This window comes from Anomaloglossus baeobatrachus, chromosome 5 (assembly GCF_048569485.1).
Source record: "Anomaloglossus baeobatrachus isolate aAnoBae1 chromosome 5, aAnoBae1.hap1, whole genome shotgun sequence".
NCBI lineage: Eukaryota > Metazoa > Chordata > Amphibia > Anura > Aromobatidae > Anomaloglossus > Anomaloglossus baeobatrachus.
Window position 1 is genome coordinate 116,149,043 of NC_134357.1, and position 21,087 is coordinate 116,170,129.

General features: G+C 46.7%; 1 protein-coding gene across 1 annotated transcript in view; it reads right to left on the reverse strand.

The window, feature by feature from the left end:
• The window catches only part of LOC142310941 (hexokinase-1), a 120,043-nt gene that overhangs the window by 14,293 nt on the left and 84,663 nt on the right, over positions 1 to 21,087 (reverse strand). The window contains exons 4-13 of the mRNA XM_075348793.1: positions 13,265 to 13,384; positions 12,378 to 12,473; positions 11,909 to 12,008; positions 11,644 to 11,827; positions 9,109 to 9,264; positions 8,674 to 8,907; positions 4,946 to 5,250; positions 4,266 to 4,414; positions 3,370 to 3,489; positions 2,202 to 2,297 (exon numbers count right to left, since the gene is read on the reverse strand). Of these exons, the coding sequence (XP_075204908.1) occupies positions 2,202 to 2,297; positions 3,370 to 3,489; positions 4,266 to 4,414; positions 4,946 to 5,250; positions 8,674 to 8,907; positions 9,109 to 9,264; positions 11,644 to 11,827; positions 11,909 to 12,008; positions 12,378 to 12,473; positions 13,265 to 13,384 (1,560 nt within the window). The remainder of the gene's footprint in view (positions 1 to 2,201; positions 2,298 to 3,369; positions 3,490 to 4,265; positions 4,415 to 4,945; positions 5,251 to 8,673; positions 8,908 to 9,108; positions 9,265 to 11,643; positions 11,828 to 11,908; positions 12,009 to 12,377; positions 12,474 to 13,264; positions 13,385 to 21,087) is intronic.

The following is a 21,087-nucleotide window of genomic DNA, read 5'->3' on the forward strand; positions in this document are numbered from 1 at the left end:
CACTCATGAACTCCTGGGTAGCTTTGGCTGTATGCTTGGGGTCATTGTCCATCTGTACTATGAAGCGCCGTCCGATCAACTTTGCGGCATTTGGCTGAATCTGGGCTGAAAGTATATCCCGGTACACTTCAGAATTCATCCGGCTACTCTTGTCTGCTGTTATGTCATCAATAAGCACAAGTGATCCAGTGCCATTGAAAGCCATGCATGCCCATGCCATCACGTTGCCTCCATCATGTTTTACAGAGGATGTGGTGTGCCTTGGATCATGTGCCGTTCCCTTTCTTCTCCAAACCTTTTTCTTCCCATCATTCTGGTACAGGTTGATCTTTGTCTCATCTGTCCATAGAATACTTTTCCAGAACTGAGCTGGCTTCATGAGGTGTTTTTCAGCAAATTTAACTCTGGCCTGTCTATTTTTGGAATTGATGAATGGTTTGCATCTAGATGTGAACCCTTTGTATTTACTTTCATGGAGTCTTCTCTTTACTGTTGACTTAGAGACAGATACACCTACTTCACTGAGAGTGTTCTGGACTTCAGTTGATGTTGTGAACGGGTTCTTCTTCACCAAAGAAAGTATGCGGCGATCATCCACCACTGTTGTCATCCGTGGACGCCCAGGCCTTTTTGAGTTCCCAAGCTCACCAGTCAATTCCTTTTTTCTCAGAATGTACCCGACTGTTGATTTTGCTACTCCAAGCATGTCTGCTATCTCTCTGATGGATTTTTTCTTTTTTTTCAGCCTCAGGATGTTGTGCTTCACCTCAATTGAGAGTTCCTTAGACCGCATGTTGTCTGGTCACAGCAACAGCTTCCAAATGCAAAACCACACACCTGTAATCAACCCCAGACCTTTTAACTACTTCATTGATTACAGGTTAACGAAGGAGACGCCTTCAGAGTTAATTGCAGCCCTTAGAGTCCCTTGTCCAATTACTTTTGGTCCCTTTAAAAAGAGGAGGCTATGGATTGCAGAGCTATGATTCCTAAACCCTTTATCCGATTTGGATGGGAAAACTCTCATATTGCAGCTGGGAGTGTGCACTTTCAGCCCATATTATATATATAATTGTATTTCTGAACATGTTTTTGTAAACAGCTAAAATAACAAAACTTGTGTCACTGTCCAAATATTTCTGGACCTAACTGTATATATATATATATATATATATATTTATATATATGTGTGTGTGTGTGTGTGTGTGTGTGTGTGTGTGTGTGTGTGTGTGTGTGTGTGTGTGTGTAAATATATATTGTTATGTATACTGATTTTCTCTTCTGCTATAGGAACAGTAAAAGACAAACTCATGAAGAGGACAGAGTCACCAAAATGAGAAACACAAACTGTGCCCGACAGATTCTACTAACTATGATGGGGTCTGTTGGGTTTCCATAATAATGTTCATCATTTTACAAAAAAAAATAGGGCAATGTGCTCTGCTTTTTTTTTAATTAAAAATGATGCAGCAATAGAGGCTCATAATTTAGTATCCGGCACTGATATCAACAGCACCTTATCTGTATAAAAGGTGTTGTGCTTGTTTTTAAGAAATAACTTTATTTTTGTCATGGGCATTGTAGTTTAGCCTTGTTCATTTGAATAGCACAGAGCTACACAACCAAAAACAGCCTGAGGACAAGTAAGGTGCTGTTTATGGGAGAAAAGCCGGCCTACAAGGGTATGTGCACACAATGTCTTTTCAATATATTTTTTATTTGATATATAAAGCGAAGCCACCTGAAGAATGGTCAGATCATTTCTTTTAGCCCCTTCAAAGATTTCGAAGACTGAAGCAGTTAAAAGTAGTGGAAAAAAAAAGTTGGAACTTAAACACAGCAATTCGTTTTGACATTACAGAGCATTCGTTCATTATTATTAACATTTACTGAGCTCTCCTTCAGGCGGGTTTTAGATGGAATCAGATGGAAAAAGACGTCATGTGCACATACCCTAAGAGAAGTGGTAAAAAAATAATTACAAAGATTACAATCTACATTCACTACATATTATAAACATGTATTTATGGTTTCAAATTGGCTAATAATTGCCCAGGATTGTGACTGTCACTACCAATCCCAATGAGGTCTGCTCTAATGAGAACTGAAATCCCATTTTATATACGGAGTAGTACCTCTCTCCGTTATATATAAGAGGGTGTGAAACACATAGTATAGGAAAGTTTCTTTTTCACGCATACCTCTCTCCTCTTGATTCCTTCCCTTAGCAGATTGACCACATCTTCACCCTCACAGTCCGTTGCTTTAAAGCCCTTGGTCCATGTTAGCAGGATCCCCTGTATATACATATGCATTGTTATATCACAAGTCTGTGTACATGTCCTAATCTGCCAGGACTCCAGCCAGTGTATATATCAAGTGTTTAGTCACTATATACCATAGTATTTAGACAATTTTACAAAATACTCAGCTCCCTTTGGGTTCTCAATTAGAACACTATGCATGTATCATGACTAGAGATGAGCGGACCTGTGGAAGTTCGGTTTGGTGGGTTCAGCCGGACTATAGATAAAGTACGGTTTGGGACCCGGACATAACCCAAATCCCAATGGAAGTCACTAATTGGGCAGTTCGGGTTTCAGCCCACATGCAGCCATCCATAAACAGATCACTTCCAGGGGAGGGAGGGTTTTTCCCATTTTTTTGTTTCGTGCACACTACATCTGATCATGCTGTTGTTACCCCCAGTATTATTATTATTATTATTTATTATTATAGTGCCATTTATTACATGGTGCTTTACAAGTGAAAGAGGGTATACGTACAACAATCATTAACAATACAAAAAAGACTGGTATAGGAGGAGAGAGGACCCTGCCCGCGAGGGCTCACATTCTATAGGGAATGGGTGATGGTACAATAGGTGAGGACAGAGCTGGTTGCGCAGTGGTGTACTGGACTGAGGGTTATTGTAGGTTGTAGGCTTGTTGGAAGAGGTGGGTCTTGAGATTCCTCTTTAGGTTCCTCTTGAAGCTTTCCACCAGTATGAGCTGATCAAACACTGCAAGTGGCTCGCACTGGGCTGAGCACCGAATGTACCCGAGCACAGCGATGCTCGCACGAATGGTGTTCATATGTAACGCGCACAAACTGTTTTTTTTCTAAAGTCTGTGTTTGGCAAGAACACCAAACAACAAACCTCGGGTTCGCTCATCTCTAATCATGAGCTATTGTCAGATTATATCCCAATTCCTAGAAAAATTGCAAAACACAAATGTTTTTCCTATCATCTATTATTTCATAAGAAATTAGCTTCAATGCCAATCAAACAGTACTACTCCATTCACTAAATATATTAATTACTTTTCTGACAAAACCCACATCCCCGTCATCGCCCAGGTGACTCACAGCATCCAAACTGGTTTGCTTGCAGGGGAAGGAGAAGGTGAAACCAAGAGGTAGTCGTGCGCCTTTAATTCCCATATAATCCAGGAAATCAGAGATGCAGTGAACGATGTGATCAAACAGCTGAAACAAGACAATGATAAGAGTGTTCAAAACCTAAACATAGAAGCATGGATCCTCCGTGACATCACCGGTATAGGTGGCAATAACAGGAGAGGCAAACAAGGTTTCACTCCGATTTACTTCAATTTATCTGGAGATGACAGATCATAGTGGACATCCCGCAGTTGGGGGAGAGTTGCGGCCCCATACATATGAGACTGTAAGCCAAAATCGATGGGTTTGGCCAACGTGCATCTAATGCGTATTTTGGCTTTTACTGCCATGTTTTCTTGCAGATTACAGCTCATTGCTAGAGGTCCCAGTATGGAGACAATGTTGTCAGGATTGTGAAAAGGCAAGATCACCTTTGACATATATAGTTAAAGAGGTATTCCCATCTCCAAGATTCTATCTCAATATGTAGTAGGTTTAATAATAAGAATATTATCAAATACCTCCAATTAGAAATGTAGTATAGTTCTGCTGATTAGCCATGTTTCTTACCTCATGCGCAGGGCATTACAGCTAAGGTATCCATGGCTACGACCACTAAGAATTTAATGTCTCTGTGGGGTGCACGTAACCTTGGATACCTGAGCTACTGCAATACCCTGCACATAAGGTAAGTGACATAGCTTTTCAGGAGAACTATACTACATTTCTAATTGGAGGTATTTGCTAATATTACACCTACTACATCATGGGATAGGATCTTGGAGGTAGGAATAACCCTTTAAGTTCACAGTTGTTCCTATTGGACGCAAAGGCTAAACATATTTTTTATATTTCTGACTTACCTCATCCCCAGTCCCTTGCATGACATCTGTAGGAATGGCATAGATTTTATTATGCATTTCCACTGTTCTTCTTTTCCCACTGCGGATCTTGACAAGTAACACTCTAAAGTTTGTTCCTCCAAGGTCCAAAGCTAGAAAATCACCATTTTCTGGAAAAGTTAAAAATGAAATATGATAAAGTACACTATCATACACAAATATACATGATACATGGTGGATGAAAAACGAAGACCTAACTTTCTGTAGGAGGAGTTAGCTGCCCATATAGACTAAATTAATGGCGGCAGTGTTGGCCAATTTTGAGTAGTTTGGGTCTAATGTGTATGGGGTCTCCCACCATGCAGAATAACAGAATCATGTTTTAGAACCTCTTTTTCAATAATAAAAAAAAAATCTGATACTTTAAAGGGGAGAACATAATTTACACAGAAGTTTAGACACAGGAAACATTGTATAGTCATAGGTTGGATATGCAAAATATTCCTCAAATTGTCACATACGCAGTATTACTGTAAAACAGAAAGTACCATGCTTTTCTGTCAATTTTCGACGACTAACTTCATTATAAATATGGAATTTCAGGTTTAGGGCCTTGTCCATTACCCAACGTTAACAGGTACACGTTCATAAAACAAGTATTGTGCTCCTTCCCTGTGTGATAGTTAGATAGTGATCATTACCGGTGCCGTCTGGTGTACTGCGAACAAATGTTGGCAACATTTTCACTTTTGCAATCTCATGAGTCTTCTTCTTCAGTCCATTCTCCATCTCGACCCGCATCCTTCGCTTCGCCTCCAACAACTGTTCATGACTGAGGTTGAACTCCTCAAGTGTCTCATCAATCTGTCTCCTCTGTTCGGCCAACCGGTAAGCCACTGCTGTCACCATCGCTGCTCCCTTACCGCTGCCGCTCTCGGACAACAAAAAACGCACATCTGAGTCAGGGACCAATCGCCTCACTGTTTTGTGTAACCGTCTGGCATATCTGCACAAAACATACCAATATAAAATATCAGTTTACCTGTATTTATCAGGTTTCTTAAGACAAAAGGTACTTTCTTTACATGATATAGAACAGGGGTGGGCAATTCATTTTCCTAAGGCGTCACATGAGAGATCATGACTGTTGTGAAGGGCCAAACCAATAGGCTACAACATAAAAACTAATTATAATATTATTATATATTAATTTATATTACTTTATATTAACATGAATGGTATCACTTAATATTGAGCAAAATTAAGTATGCTAACACCCCCCCTTATCTACAATATGAGCCCACACCTAGCCCTCATATACAGTATGTGTCTACACACAACCTCAATATACAGTAGGAGCCCCCAAATATCCATACTATATAATGTATGAGGACTCCCATAGCTTCCCTATATACAGCATAAGCCCCCACATAGCTGATCTATATACAATATGAGCCCCCACACAGCCACTCTATATAGTGTGAGCCTCAACATTGCCTCTCTATATACAGTATTAGCCCCCAAATAGCTCTATATATACAGTATGAGTACCCACATAGCCTTCCTATATACAGTAGGAGCCCTTATATAGCTTTCCTATATACAGTATGAGCCCCCACATTGTCCCCTGTATACAGAATGAGCCCCCAAATACTCCCCAGTGTACAGTATGAACCCTTACATAGTATTCCTATATACAGTATGAGCCCACACATAGATCACTATATACAATATGATCCTCCACATAGCCTGTCTATATACAGTATGAGCCATCACATAGCTTCCCTCTATACTGTATGAGCCTCCACATACCCTATATACAGTATGAACCCCCACATAGCCTGTTTATATACAGTATGAGCAATCACATAGTCCCCTACATAGAATATGAGCCCCCACAGAATAAGCTCCCATTTAGCCCCTTATATATAGATCCATGTCGTAAAAAAAACACAAATACTCACCTCCCATTCCCCTGGCGCTCTGCTCTGAACTGCAGTACACTGACACTCCACACAGCAGACGCGATGAAGTGACGCAATCACGTCTGCTGTCTTAGTGGTGTGGCGCCCTGGACAAGCCAGGGGCCACAGAGCACAACACCCACACACCCCACACTCCCAGCAGGCACACCAAAGCCAGAACACAAAACCCTTGTTGCCTTCCTCCAGGGGCTGATGATCACACCAGGGGGTGGGCCAGGCGGTTGGTCCCGCCCACCGAGGAGTTCACAGTCCTGGAGGCGGGAAAACCAGTCAGTCTAGTTTTGACAGCAAAAGTGGAAGGAGAAAAGTGACAGCTAAGCAGCCTGAAGTTGGTCCGGGTGTGTGGCCCGGACGGATCAGCAAGGTTGGCAGACGGTGGTAACAGTCTGCAGGAGTGGCCGATTGGAGTCTACCGTGAGGACCGTGGACGGGCGGTGGCCCGGCGGTACCGGACCGGTACACAAAGAGAAGCCAGCACCATCTGGCAGGGGCTTTTCGGACCCCGGCAAGGCTAGGAGTCGCCGTGAATTTGCCGAATCGTTAGTGAAGGGGACCTCCTGGGTTTCCTGCCCCCGCGACCCTGCACCTCCCCAGGCCCCGTAACCTGCCTGCCATTTATCCCTACCCCATCACCGGGCCCCGGGACAACCAACCCCCTACCCACGGAGGGGCGGACTAACAACCAAGCTGCTCCCTGTCACCGCTCCCGGGATCCCCGTCCAGAGCAGCGGTGGTGTCACCAAAATCACCACAACCGTGGGTGGCGTCACAGACAATATCCATAATCAAAACCCCCACAACCAATCATCCCCCCCTTTTCACTCACGGGCGAGGAGCGCCGCTCGAGTCCCCGGGATCCGGCCCACCGCTCGAGCCACCACCGAGCAGCAGCAGCGGCCGCAGCAGCAGCGGCAGCCGGACCCGAGCAGTGGGAGAGCGCAGCGTCCCCTCCTCCGCCCGCGACAGTGGCACACGGTGATTATTGGCCTGTTGGATGAGGGGGCCGTCAGCATTGACCTCCACCAATGTAACCACCGCTATCTGCATCCTAGAGATACAGAGAGCAGTGACATCAGGATGTGGGTGGCAAAAGGGCATAGTCTTTTGGCTGTCTTGATTGCAGACCGGACTGGAACAGCCAGAGGGGTGAATGTGGCCTGAGGGACACACTTTTCTTAGGTCTGATATAGAGCAAAAAGCAGAAAGGGACTACTCCAAAAGTGCAATGTGCAGAATCCAAGTAGGGACCCAAGTAGGCAGTGGTTCTCATCGTAATAGCCAATGGCAAATCCAACACAAAAGAGTTGCAGCTCACCAACTTTCTTGACACATTTTGACACATTATTCCAATTTAACAGGCATGAACTCACAGTGGGAAATAACTAACGAACTAAGGTATTGACCATTTAACATGGCCTCATAGTTTCATTGTTTTAAGGTTCAATAAAAAGTCTCAGAGGAAACCAAAAACCCCATGAGACTGATGTTAATTGCCCAATACAAGGGTGAAAATTCCTTCCTGATAACAGATGTGCACAAAACTGGATTAATTCCTATAGGAAAAAGGAAAGAAATGACACTTTCTAGGTGTAGCAGTTCCTTAACAATTGGGAGTGCTTGAGGTATATGCACTCTACTCACCTTATAGAGACATAAACAGACATAAAATGATTGGAAAGGTCAACCTAACCGGAGGCTGCTGAACCGGTCCACTGAATAGGAGTCCTCCAGTGGGCTCCGCCAGGAGAATATGCAGAGAATGGTCAGTATGCGCCAATCACGCTTGACTGGTTCATACAGATCGAAACCAATCCACTCGATCTAGTATTCTTGTTATTAAAAAATAATTTTTGTTTCATATACCTGATGAAGGCAGTAAATGCTGAAACGCAATGTACAGCAGTTAAAAAATATTTTAAACTAAGCAAAAAAGATTTTTTTTTAATAAAAAGAAAGATACCAGATCAAGTGGATTTTTTTTATCTACTTCAACCGTGATTGGTGCGTACTAACCATTCTTTGATTACAAATTTGTCAATCAGACTAGTTCTCTGGATCAAGGACCTACCTAGCAGGCCTAGGTGTAAAAAGATCACACATAGTTTAATTTATAGCAATTATGGTTTGATCTCTTGGCCTGTGTGGATTGAATGGATGAGAAATTCATGTCAATACCACCTTTAAAAATATATTTATTTAGAAAATTGGTGACCTGGGTCTTTTTTCAATCTCCTAAAAATGTTGAATTTTTTTTTTAAGAAAACAAGGGAAAAAAAAGGTTCTAACGTCTTTTTAGAAAGTAATTGTTTGCTACAATGGTGGCAAAGGAATCAGGCACAAAGAATATCCCAAATACCCAATACCGAGAACATCAGGTAAGCGAGAACGGGTATTTGGTGGGTGGGAAGGATGAATCATCAAATAGTCACAACACACACACTTACTGTGGATGCATCTTGTACAAAGATCCATCAATGCCTACTGTGGTGCGCAGTCTTGGAACACCTTTATTGTCCCGAAGACGAGTCAGGATCCCACCCAGTGTAGACGCTATCAGGTTGGCTGAGCGGAAGGAAACAATTGTGCAGACATGTTGGACAGCTATACAATCTTCATGGGAGGGTTCTACCCCCAATCTGGTCAATATATCTTTGGCTTTGCTTAAACCTTCTTTGCTCCTAAAAAGAAAAGTTATAATGATGATATACTCAACTCCTTATGACAAGTATTGTTATGACTATGTGTTATATATATAAAACACCTAGTATATTACACACACACACACACATACACACACACACACACACACACACACATACACACACACACACACACACACACACACACACACACACACGTACACGTACATAGTAACTTACTTCTCTATTGCAGATAGATGTTTAGTTTCAAATTTGCCTCTTGTTAGCAGCTCTGGCGTGATCCTTCCTTCAAAAAGAAGTCCTTCTTTGGCCATTTTCACCAAGATAAGTCTGACAAGTTCTCCCATATACATTCCACTGACCATCTTCTCAAACCTGCAGACAAAGAAACACTTTGCTCAAACTGACACTATAAAAATGTGATTACTAGCAACAGGGCAATATGGTTTTCAGTTCTCTTTTATATCTTTTCCACTCTTAACTACTTGAGACATTCTTGTTGCATGTGTAATACTCATAACTAGGGATGAGTGAACCCCAACATGGACTTCTAACTGTACGTCCGGATCCTGTTGGGGTTTGTCATACGAATAAAGCTTGTTGAAAGGTTGCAGAGCAGCCAATCAGCAAACTTTTTCGGTTTGGTAACTTCTGACCCCATCACAGCCATATGAAATATTGACATGGCTGTGATTGGCCGGTGCACCACTAGAAAAATATAAATAAAAAAGACCTGGGCTGCCACCCTATTTTTGAAAACAAGTGCAGGGAAAACAGAGCCATCTGCTTTACCTTGTCTAGTTATCAAAAACACAGGAAATCCAATGCCATTTTTTTTTTAATTATTTAAATAAATAATTTTAAAAAACAGCTTTGGGTCCCATTTCATGTTTGATAATTAGCCAAGGTAAAGAGGACAGCAAGGATCTGGTATTAGGGTAAGAAGGGCCTTGATAATGGGGCCATTTGCAGCCTAAAATGGCAGCTTGCATCCATCTAATGGATGCGCTACTTCTGGGGCGGTTGTGGGCTACTATTTTTAGGTTGGGAAGGGACAAATAACCATGGCTCTTCCCATTCTAATAATACTAGCCTCCAGCGGTCTGGTTTACGTTAGCTGTTTATTGAAAATGAGTGTGAACCCCGCGTCGTTTTTTTAAATTATTTATTTAAATAATAATAATAAAAAAAAAACAGCAAGGGATCCCCTCTATTTTTGACAACCAGCCAAGGTAAAGCAAACCAATGGGGGTTGCAGCCCGTAGTTGTATGTTTTACTTGTGCATATTATCAAAAATAGGGAGGAATCCCACTGGTTTTTTTTTAAATTATTTATTTTTACACTAATACAGCTGACTGACTGAAAGCAAACACACAGATGTCGACACAGAGAGTGGAGGAAGTGTATAGCAGTCTGACTGCAACCAATCACAGATGATGGAACAGAGGGTGGGAGGGGGAAGCAAGAAATATTCATGTAGTTTAATTAGCGGGCCAGAAGAGAGTCTGACTGCTGCCTTATCTTCAGGGAATCACAGTAAGTATAATTTTTCTACTTTTTTCCCCATTTTGCTTCCTTTTGCAGCCCCCTAGCACTCACTGCGACCATTTTAAAGCCATTTTGCAGCACAGAAGTTCAGGTCCCCATTGACTTGTATAGGGTTTATAAAAACATTTTTTGAATTGTCCCAAGCAGGTCTTCACTTTCTAGAATCTCTACTTGTCCACTGACTTGGTACTGTAGAATGCCATTTCAATAAGTGGTAAAATGACTGCCCCCTAGGAGCTGTCACTTATGTGTCTATAAGGCGAGCATTGTGGTTAGGAATCTGTGGAGCAGGGGACTAATATTCAATTACAGTATGTCTGTTGTAAACTGTTCACAGTTAAATAACTAGGCTTTTAAATGAGGTTCGACATCTTATAGCTCCTGTTCAGTAGCGTCAACAGGCGACGATCTGATTCCTTGGACTGTCACTGATTGAGCAAACAAGAGGATAGAAGTCCCCAGCTAATCCTCGGAATTTGTATTGAGCCCCTACAGCCCTCTGAAAACTTTTTCCCCTTGGTTTGAGCAATCAGTGAGGGTCTTGGGAGGACTTGGACCCAAGACCCTATAAACATTTCTAAACAAGGAATATAACAATTTAAAAAATGTAGTAAATGCACCTGTACATCTCCAATCCAGCAGACAACTATTTCCTTTAGGCTATGTGCGCACTAGAAATGTGAAGTTTCTCAAGAAAATTTCTTGAGAAACTTCTGGGAGTGAAAGATTTCCGGACCTCCGGAAAAAATCCGCACCAAATCCGCATGCGGATTTGCCGCGGATTTGCCGCGGAATAGCCGCGATTTTCCCGCGGGTGGTTCCCTGCGGATTTTGCAGGCTGTACTGCTGAAATCCGCAGGGTACCTGCGGAAAAGAATTGACATGCTCATTTTCTCAAGAAATTTTCTCGAGAAATTCTTCTCAAGGAAATTTCTTGAGAAAAATCCGCACAGTGCGCACAGCTATTTTTTTTTCTCATAGAATTTGCTGGGAAATGTCTGCACAAAGATTGCAGACATTTCTCAAGAAATTTCTGCGGCAAATCCGCGGGTAAAACGCACTAGTGCGCACAGAGCCTTACTCTCCCATACACATTACACTTGGATCAACCACCAAAGTACTGTAAATTTAGCTGCCTCCACATTTTACAAATGCAAAAGTAAATGTTGGGGTTTGAACTGCCCCATATCGGGGATGTTACTTACAGCTGTTTTCCTGGATTCAGGGAACCTCTGTCAATCTCTCTATCAAATTCAGTCCTAATGTCTTCCAGAGATCCATCATCCCCAAAAGATCCCCATTCAGTGTTAATGCACATTCTCCCCTCATCTCCTTCTATTAAATCTATGTGCCTCAGCTCCTCCATATAGCAGGCATTCGTTCCAGTACCTTAGAAAATAAATCACTGTAAGTCAATTGGCAAATTATCCATTGTTAGAACCCTATATATAAATGATTGTATCATGTTACCAATGATTATGCCAACTTCACAGCGCTGATCATCAAATCCACAAGTCATCATTGTCCCAACAGTATCATTTACAACGGCCATAATGTCTGCATCATAGTCCTGTGAACAAGCACACATCAGTGGGAAAGTAATAATGTACATATAAAGGTATAATAAAGGATGGGGAAATCCTCTTATTAGGAGTAAGCCATGTATAATTTTTGTACTGTTCATTAAATTCTTAACATTTTATCATAGATGCATATATGGTAGTCACACTACATTATGATAGTCATCTGCGACCATCTGTACTTCCAATATGAAATAACTCTAGAAAACCGTGCATAGGTCATACATAGATAGAAGGCAATGTAAATATACCAACAATTCAATATATTTGTCACAATACATAGAAAGTTCATTTTTAGAAGTTTCTCCATTACTGTACACAATATTTACAACTTCTGCTCAAAAGACACAAAGACTCACCCCTCGTTTTTTGATGGCCCTATTCAGCAGCTTCACCACATCCATTCCTTCCACTCCACTGGCTTTGAATCGCTTGGTCCATGTGAGCAACACACCCTGTAAAAATAATACTGAAATAAGTGAGAAATTCTAGTGATTTTCAGTAACCCATCCAAAACAGGACAGAGAAGTAAACTATGATATAGTCAGATAATCAATATGATCCAGTTAAAGTTAACTTATCACATTGACCCATCCCCCACAAACCAGCAATGCAGCATTTTAAATGATAAACCTGTCCATCCCTTTATGATCACACTCACTGCTCCAGTAGCGAGAAATCGCACTATGAAGTTGTAACTGGAAGTGCACTGGGATGTGACGATGCACTTACAGCTTCTCAGCCACATGCTGTATTTCCTACATATCAGTACCTCCTCCTGTCTGATTGACAGTTCAGTGGTAGCGAAACAGAGCAAACATCTTGTCAATCAGCCAGGAAAAGGCGCTATTAAATGGAAAATACAGCGTGAGGATCAGAAGCTGAAAGTGCATCATTACACCCCAATGCACTTTCAGTTACAACTGAAAGCTGTGATTTCTCGCTGCTGGAGCAGGGCTTTGGGGTCATAAAGTGATTGAATGACTTATCTTTTGAAGAGCTTTACAATCATATTAATGTTTTGGAGGCAGGGAGGGGTAAAAGTTTCTGACAGGTGCCCTTTAAATTAGACTAACGATTCAGAGATAAGAGCCAGACAGTGGCACGGATTTTATACCTTTACTCTGGTGCCTAAAGACCTGTTTGCTCCATAATTGGGGCCCAGGAATTTTGATCTACTCCTCTGCCAGGCGTGTTACCTATCTACCGTAATTATTACTCACTAGTCGTATTTGGATTATTTTACCTCATCTAATTTTGTCTGACTGCATGGGAAGGAGAAGGTAAATCCAACTGGCAGTTTCTTGTCTTTGATCTGCTTCTTCTCCATGAAGTCTCCAAGGCATTCAGCAACATGGTCAAAAAGCTATTGGATTACAGAAAAGCAGTATATTACAATATTGTAGGAATATTAAAGAAAATTAATGTGTCTTATAAAAGGTGAGACAATTGGATTAGTACCACCTATAGAAATATCCCAACTATTGCCCCATACAATGCTTACTGCCATATAATGCTCAAATAAAAATGTCATAAAGTTTCCAAACAATACTTCAATGCAGTGCGATCTATCCACATCTTATAGGACCTGACATGCTTCGGCTGACATATCAACTTTCATGTGTAGCTGAGATATCTTTGAAAAGTGTTAACTACATAACCTACGGTATTTTACATTATTACCGTACTTATGTACTTATGCTTATTTCTATAGCACTACCATATTCCGCAGCACTTTACAGACATCATCGCTGTCCTCACTAAATTATAGACATCATCACTGTCCTCACTGAGGTTAATAACCTAAATTCCCTATCAGTATGTCTTTGAAGTGTGGGAGGAAACTGGAGAATCCAGAGGAAACCAACACAAACACGGGGAGAACATACAAACTCCTTGCAGATGTTGTCCTTGGTGGAATTTAAATTTAGGATCCCAGCGCTGCAAAGCTACAGTGCTGACCACTGAGCCACCCTGCTGCTCTGCAGTACTTCCTGTCCCACATCACATTGAGGTTATGGTCACACTGGTGTATATTCTCTCATGTGAGAGAATCGGGACAATTATGCAAATCACACTCTGCTCTAACTCTGATCAGGGCGTAACCTAGGTGTCATGTTACTGTGATCAGATTCTCTCACATGTGAGAAAGGGAGCACAGCTGAGGGGAAGATGGAAAACTTAATTTCTCCATCTTCTCCATTATCTATATTGGCGTAAACCAGATTGTACTCATATGTATTAGAATAAAGGAAGAGCCCGGACTGCTGACCCGAAGGGGCTCAAGGGAGGGCTACATGACTAGGAGGGATGCCAGGCCATAGGGTTAATAAGGGGTTAATGGAGAAGTCAGTTTGGGCGCGAAATTTGGGGGTGGTGCTAAGGGGCAGTTAGGATCAGGGGTCAGTGTGATTGGTCAGGGGGTGGTGCTATAGGGGGTAGTATATAGGGCAGGTCAGAGGGGGGGTGGGCCATTCCTACCTGGACGGTGACTGTAATCGTTGTGGCTGGATCCCGAAGATGGAGGACTTCATTGGCACAGATGAAGAGGATGGCGGAGCAGCGTGGACAGCGTTGGATGGACGAACAGCTCCAGCGATGGTCCGGCGTCGGCGAGGAAGATGGGACCCCCCTGCCTCCGAAGCGGCAGCGAAGAACGCGGCCCCCGGAGCGCCTTAGCCCTGAGATGACGCCGAGGAGCCGGCAGCGGAGACGGAGCCCAAGTGGACGTGCGGCGGTGGATCCGGGAGCCGGGACGTCGCGAGGCCCCGGCCGGAAGTCGGCGCCGCGGGCACCAAGGCAACGGGGCGGTGAGCGACATGGCCGGCCTCCCCCTCCTCTTCCGGTTCGCGGCGCACGGCAGTGACGCGCGCGTCGCGGCCGCGTGACCCGGCGCGGTCACCTGACCCGGCGCGGTCACCTGACCCGCCGCGGTCGCGTGGGCCGGCGCGGTCGCGTGGGTCGGCAGGGTCGCGTGGGCCGGCGGGGTCGCATGAGCCAGCGGGGTCACGGGGGCCAGCTGGGTTGCGCGGGCCAGCGGGATCGCAGGGCACAGATGAGGCCGCAGTGGCAGCGGCAGCAAGGGCCAGGAGCAGAGCGGGGCCCATGCAGGAGCATGGGGTCCCAGTGTCGGCGGGGGAGTCAGTACGGAGACGGCCCGGATCAGCGGGGCCCGGCCTGGGATCACAGCGGATGGACAGCGATGGGACGGCGTCGGGATCAGCTGGAGCACGCGGGGATGCCGGACGGCATGCCCCAGGCGGTGATTACGTGGCGGCGCCAGCGTCTGGATCGTCGCGGACGGCGCGGAGGATGGATGGTGCTGCGGGCGGACGGGGCCTAAGGTCGAGTCTGCCGGACGGTGGGCTCCCTGGGCCTGGGTCCAGTGAGGAAGATGAGGCCACCTTGGAGGAGGACGCCGCGGAGGACGACACAGGGGACCAGATCGTGGAGGTCGGCGAAGCGGCTGGAGTGCGACGCGGAGGACATGTGACGGCTGTTTCGGGATCTTCTCGGAGTCAGCCTGGTAAGACCACGGTTTCTCCTATTTCTCGTGCACCTGGTTTGGCTATGGATGGTGTGTCTGGTGATATGGATGGCGTGCAGGGCGTGAATGTGGTTGGTGGTACGGGTGGTTTGCTTGGTGGCCCGGTTGGAGGGCAGGTCATGAATGCGGTGACGGGTGACGGCAGTGTGGCAGCTGAGTTGTTGAGGTTGGTCAGGGGTTTGTTTGCCCCTGTGGGGGGCCCTAGCTTGGTGTGGCAGGGAGTGCCGGGGCAGGAGGTTGCGACTCCTGTGGTTGGAGGGGTTGCTAGTGGCAATGTGGTTGGTGAGCCGGTGGTGGCGGCTCCCGCGGCCGCAGCTGCGGCTCCCGCTGCCGCAGCTGCGGCTGCAGTGGACATTGTTCGATTAGATGACAAGGCGAGAGGGGAAGTGTATGTCTGCTTTGATGGACCGTTGGGGGCGCATCTGAAGCAGGAGACCAGGGAAAAAATATGGAAGGATGAATATGTTGAAATATTCTCATTGCTTCCGTTGGAAAAGTTTAATCTGGATCGGGTTAAACCGGATGAGAGCAAGAAGGACGAGGAAGAACGGCGGCGTTATCGCCTTATTCCTCGCACTTTTCAAAACTGGTTGCAGGCCTTTGTGATACTGGCCAGTGTGGTGGGGGAAAAGGCTCCGGATAACTGTTCGGCGCTTTTTTGTTATCTGGATTCTATCTGTGAGGCGTATAGGACCTATGGGGGGACTGCTTGGCTAAGATATGACGAGCAGTTTCGCCAGAGGAAGGCGGTCAGACCCAGTTTACGGTGGGACCACAAAGAAATTAGTCTATGGATGCGGCTGATGGCTGCGCCGAAGTCGGCATCGCAGTCCTTTCCAGGGGGCACCAGCGGGGGATCATTTGGCACCTCGCCGGGGCCCAAAAAGGGCGTTTGCTGGCAGTTCAATGAAAAGGAATGCCGGTTTGGTTCCTCCTGCCGATTCAAGCACGAGTGTTCGGGCTGTGGTGGCGCCCACAGTCACCTTAAGTGCCTCCGGAAGGGAAAAGGGAAGGCCGCTGAGTCTTCGTCAAAAAGGGAGGACCCCGGTGAGGGTAGATCGGATGGCGCCGTTTCTAAGTAGATACCCGGATCGGGGGTCGGCGGAATTGTTGAGTGAAGGTTTTAGTTTTGGTTTCAAGATACCGTCAGTGGTTAAGACGGGAGAGATTCGTTTGAAAAATTTACAGTCGACTCGCCTACATGGTGAGATTGTTGCGGATAAGTTACAGAAGGAGGTGGAACTAGGACGGATGGCGGGGCCTTTTGATGCCCCTCCATTGCCGGACTTGGTTGTGTCCCCGTTGGGGTTGGTCCCGAAAAAGGAACCTAACAAGTTTCGGCTTATCCACCATTTGTCCTATCCTACTGGCCGGTCGGTGAACGACGGTATTGATCCTGAGCTGGTTTCAGTATCGTATGTCCGTTTTGATAAGGCTGTGGAATGGTTAAGGAAGTTGGGTTGTGGTTCGCTTTTGGCGAAAACGGATATAGAAGCGGCCTTCCGCCTGTTGCCGGTGCACCCGGACAGTTTTCACCTGTTGGGGTGTTGGTGGGAGGACAAGTTTTATGTAGATTGTTGTTTGCCTATGGGCTGTTCAATTTCATGTTCCTATTTTGAGAAGTTTAGTTGTTTTTTGGAATGGGTAATTAAGGAGGAGGCGGGTCTAGATTCAGTGTTGCATCACTTGGACGACTTTTTGTGCATGGGACCTGCTGGATCCTCGCAGTGTTCCCTTTTGCTTCGGACAGTGGAGCAGGTTGCTCGCCGCTTTGGCGTTCCGTTGGCGCCGGAGAAGACGGAGGGTCCGGTTACTGTTTTGAAATTCCTGGGTATCGAGCTGGATACGGTTGCCATGGAGTGCCGCTTGCCGGAGGACAAGCTGGCGGATTTGAGGCGTTGCGTTCAAGGGGCCATTGAGGCCAAGAAGATTCGTTTACGGGACTTGCAGTCCCTGTTGGGGAAGTTGAATTTTGCGTGTAGGATTTTGCCGATGGGGAGAGTTTTTTCCCGTCGCTTGGCTCAAGCCACTACCGGTGTGTTGCACCCTTTGCATTTTGTGCGTTTGAAGGTGGAGCACAAGGCGGACCTGAGAGTGTGGTCCCGTTTTTTGCAGCTGTATAATGGACGGTCATTGTGGCTTCGCGAGGTGGTGTCAAATGAGGAGTTGGTACTGTATACGGACGCGGCGGGATCCAGTGGTTTTGGCGCATATTTTGGGGGGAGATGGTGTGTCGGCAGGTGGCCTGATTCGTGGCGGGTTTGCGGTCTGACTAGGAATTTGGCCCTGTTGGAACTTTTTCCTATTGTCGTGGCCATAGAGGTTTGGGGACAGGATTTGAAAGACAGGAAGGTGCGTTTCATGTGTGACAACCTGGGGGTCGTTCAGTGTGTTAACAAGTTGACAGCTGATTCCCCCCCGGTGGTGGATCTCTTGCGTCATTTGGTGCTGAAATGTCTGGAGTTGAACTTGTGGGTCTGCGCTGTACATGTGCCGGGGGTGCTGAATTCTGTGGCTGATGCTTTATCTCGCTTCCAGTGGGACCGCTTTCGAATGCTGGCGCCGGACGCGGAGCAGCAGGAGACCGTGTGGCCCGTCTGGTTGTGGGACCTGGTTTGCAGCCGGCCTGGGAATTGATCAGACATTCGGTGGCACCCAGTACGTGGCGCAGCTATAATTCAGCGTGGGACCGTTGGCTCGAGTTGGTTGATGAGGTGGGAGGTCATGTATCTGAAGGTGACAGAGTTTATTTAGTTTTGTTCATGATGGGCAGGGCTAAGGAAGAAGGCCTTTCGTGGTCGGCCGTGGCGGGCAGGTTGGCGGGCATTGCTTTCTTTTTCAAGTTACTGGGCTGGAAGGATGTTACGAAGGATTTCTGGGTGCGCCAGGCGCTGAAGGGTTACCGGAGGGCGGGGGCGCGCCGAGACCTTCGGCGCCCGGTATCTTTTGAGCTGCTGGGCAAGCTGTTGTCGGTTTTGCCTCAGGTGTGCTGTTCGGAGTATGAATGCCAGTTGTTCGGGACCGCTTTTGTTTTGGCCTTCTTTGGGGCGTTTAGAATTAGTGAACTGGTGAGCAGAAACACGAGGAGTCACGGAGGTTTGTTGTTGGAGGACGTGGAATGCGGTATGGATGTGGTACGGTGTTGCTTGAGACGGTCAAAGACGGACCAGCTGGGTAGAGGTCGGATGGTGGAACTATGGGGTGTACCTGGTTTAGCGGAGTGCCCTGTCAGATGGCTGTCGGCGTTTTTAGAAGTGAGGGGAGCTCGCCCGGGGTCCCTTTTGTCCCACCAGGACGGGTCAGCCTTGTCTAGTTACCAATTTGTCTGCATCTTTCGGAGGTGCCTGCAGTGTTGCGGTCTCAACGAGGCTGAGTTCGCGTCGCATTCCTTTCGGATTGGGGCTGCGACTCAGGCGGCTCGTTGGGGTCTGGGCGCGCAGGCTCTCCGTAAGATTGGACGATGGGACTCGGCCAGGTTTAGATCTTACGTCCGGCCGAACTTGTTGTGAGATATTGGTGGGGGGGGTCGGGTCGGGGGCGGTATTTGTTTGGTATTCATTACCCATCTTTTTCTTCCTCGTGCCCCCCCCCCTCCTCTGTGTTGTCACCTTTTGTTTTGTAGGTTTACCATTGTTGGTGTGGGTGCTCGGCCACTCATACGTGTATTGGGGGGCGTTTCGTGCGGGAATACGACCGGACGGCCGCCAGTTGGGGGTTCCCAGGGAAAAGGCTACTGTGCGATGGATCGGGGTCAGGGGCATGCTGTGGAGTGAGGTGTTGCCTACCTGGCGCCACCATTCGCAGTTGGACAGAGCACCGGACGTGGTAGTACTACACGCGGGTGGGAATGACCTGGGTCTCCGGGCTTCCAGGGACCTGATACAAGACATAAAATGTGACTGCCTGCGGCTCCTGTCTTCCCACCCGGGTCTAATAATTGTCTGGTCTGATATGGTTGCGCGGCTGGCATGGCGGCACGCCAGGTCGGTGGAGGCAGTAAACAGGGCGCGAAGTAAAGTGAATCGGGAGATTGGGCGGTTCATTTCCCGGGTTGGTGGTGTCTCTGTTCGGCACCCGGAGTTGGAAGCGGCGTCCGCCGACTTGTTGCGCCGGGACGGGGTCCATTTAAATTCGGTGGGAAATGATATTTGGGCCTTAGGGCTGATGGAGGGGGTTGAGAAGGCTTTGTTGGTGTGGGAGGACTCGCGCGCACAAGGGGTCATGCGCGCTCGCGGTGGCGGAAAGGAGGGGGGTGTCTGAAGGTGGGGGTTTGCACAGAGGAGAGGACGGAACCCAGTGCCGGAGCGGGTTACCTCTAGCGGTGCAATTGTTTGGTAAACGGGTCCTTGCTGGGTTGAGTCTCAGCGGGACATAGTGTGGGCAACATCTGGCTTGGGCTCTCGAGTCGGTGTGTTGCGGCTGAGGGTCAGGAGATGGGCTGATGTTGCAAAGAACATTTTGGTTAACCTTCAGGTACCCCCCCCTTCCTTTTCGGGGGGTTCTTCAATGAAGAATTGTATTGTTACATGGCTTATGTTTCTGTTACGAATAAATGGGGCTGCTGTGGCCTTTATATCCAACGTCACGCAGTGTTTGTGTTTATTTTAGATAAGAACCCTAGGGGGTAGGGGGTTGTTGGGGAAGGTCAAAGGCCTTCAGTCAGACATTCCGGAGTCAAGGAAGAGCCCGGACTGCTGACCCGAAGGGGCTCAAGGGAGGGCTACATGACTAGGAGGGATGCCAGGCCATAGGGTTAATAAGGGGTTAATGGAGAAGTCAGTTTGGGCGCGAAATTTGGGGATGGTGCTAAGGGGCAGTTAGGATCAGGGGTCAGTGTGATTGGTCAGGGGGTGGTGCTATAGGGGGTAGTATATAGGGCAGGTCAGAGGGGGGGTGGGCCATTCCTACCTGGACGGTGACTGTAATCGTTCCCGCCCGCCCGCCCTGATTGTGGATTCGACATCAATGAAGAAAAGAAGGAAGATCGTATTTGTCGCAGCGGCGGAAAGGAGGGGGGTGTCTGAAGGTGGGGGTTTGCACAGAGGAGAGGACGGAACCCAGTGCCGGAGCGGGTTACCTCTAGCGGTGCAATTGTTTGGTAAACGGGTCCTTGCTGGGTTGAGTCTCAGCGGGACATAGTGTGGGCAACATCTGGCTTGGGCTCTCGAGTCGGTGTGTTGCGGCTGAGGGTCAGGAGATGGGCTGATGTTGCAAAGAACATTTTGGTTAACCTTCAGGTACCCCCCCCTTCCTTTTCGGGGGGTTCTTCAATGAAGAATTGTATTGTTACATGGCTTATGTTTCCGTTACGAATAAATGGGGCTGCTGTGGCCTTTATATCCAACGTCACGCAGTGTTTGTGTTTATTTTAGATAAGAACCCTAGGGGGTAGGGGGTTGTTGGGGAAGGTCAAAGGCCTTCAGTCAGACATTCCGGAGTCAAGGGTCTTTGTGTTTCTTTTCCAGAAACAGTGGCACATCTGAACTGTTTTAGTACGGAAACACTGGCGCTCAAGGAAAGTA